At 35.3% G+C, this 714-nt stretch overlaps 1 protein-coding gene across 1 annotated transcript in view; it reads right to left on the bottom strand.

Annotated features, from left to right (window-relative positions):
• LOC119590610 (tubulin beta chain-like) overlaps nucleotides 1–714 on the bottom strand; it is a 6,120-nt gene that overhangs the window by 1,581 nt on the left and 3,825 nt on the right. The window contains exon 4 of the mRNA XM_037939288.1: nucleotides 239–483. Coding sequence (XP_037795216.1) covers nucleotides 239–483 — 245 coding nt within the window. The remainder of the gene's footprint in view (nucleotides 1–238; nucleotides 484–714) is intronic.

Here is a 714-nt window from a genome sequence, read left to right as displayed (position 1 = left end):
AAATGTTTTCAATGATAGCTCATAAATGTCAAAGCTGGTGCGATGGAGAATCAAACAGCAACTGCAAAGTTTAACAATAACAATAATCCCAAAGTAGCAAAAACAAAAATGAATTGCCTTATTCAGAATGAACTGAATAATGAAGACTGATTATAATAAAAAATGCACAGTTCTATTGAAAATGAACTGAATAATGAAAGCAAAACCAAAATATTATGACCATTTTTTTAGCACAAACCTTGGGGGATGGCATGACAGAAATAGTTGTCATAATACGATCTGGATAATCCTCATGTATTTTTGACACCAACAGCGTACCAAGGCCTGAGCCAGTACCTCCACCAAGGGAATGAGCCATCTGGAAGCCCTGCAGACAGTCTGCACTTTCAGCTTGCTTACGAATAACATCCAAGACAGATTCTACAAGTTCTGCTCCCTCAGTGTAGTGTCCTTTGGCCCAGTTGTTGCCAGCTCCCCCTTGACCTGTAGCAGCAGATGAATAAATAACAATAGGATCTATTCACAATCTTGGAGATGAGACATGTATGTAAAGATAACATTTTAGTTTGTCTCTTTATAGAGTTTTAAAAATATTTTGTGCTGCCAAATGGCTCTCAAATATGGAGGTTTTTAAATGTCATCATATCCAAAAAATTAGAATATTCAATATCAAATGTATTGAGCAAAATATTCATGTAAAGTAATTATCTATAG

The sequence above is a fragment of the Penaeus monodon genome, chromosome 27, assembly GCF_015228065.2.
Source record: "Penaeus monodon isolate SGIC_2016 chromosome 27, NSTDA_Pmon_1, whole genome shotgun sequence".
Lineage (NCBI taxonomy): Eukaryota > Metazoa > Arthropoda > Malacostraca > Decapoda > Penaeidae > Penaeus > Penaeus monodon.
The sequence above is the reverse complement of the archived record's forward strand: the minus strand, read 5'-3'. Positions and strand labels throughout refer to the sequence as shown.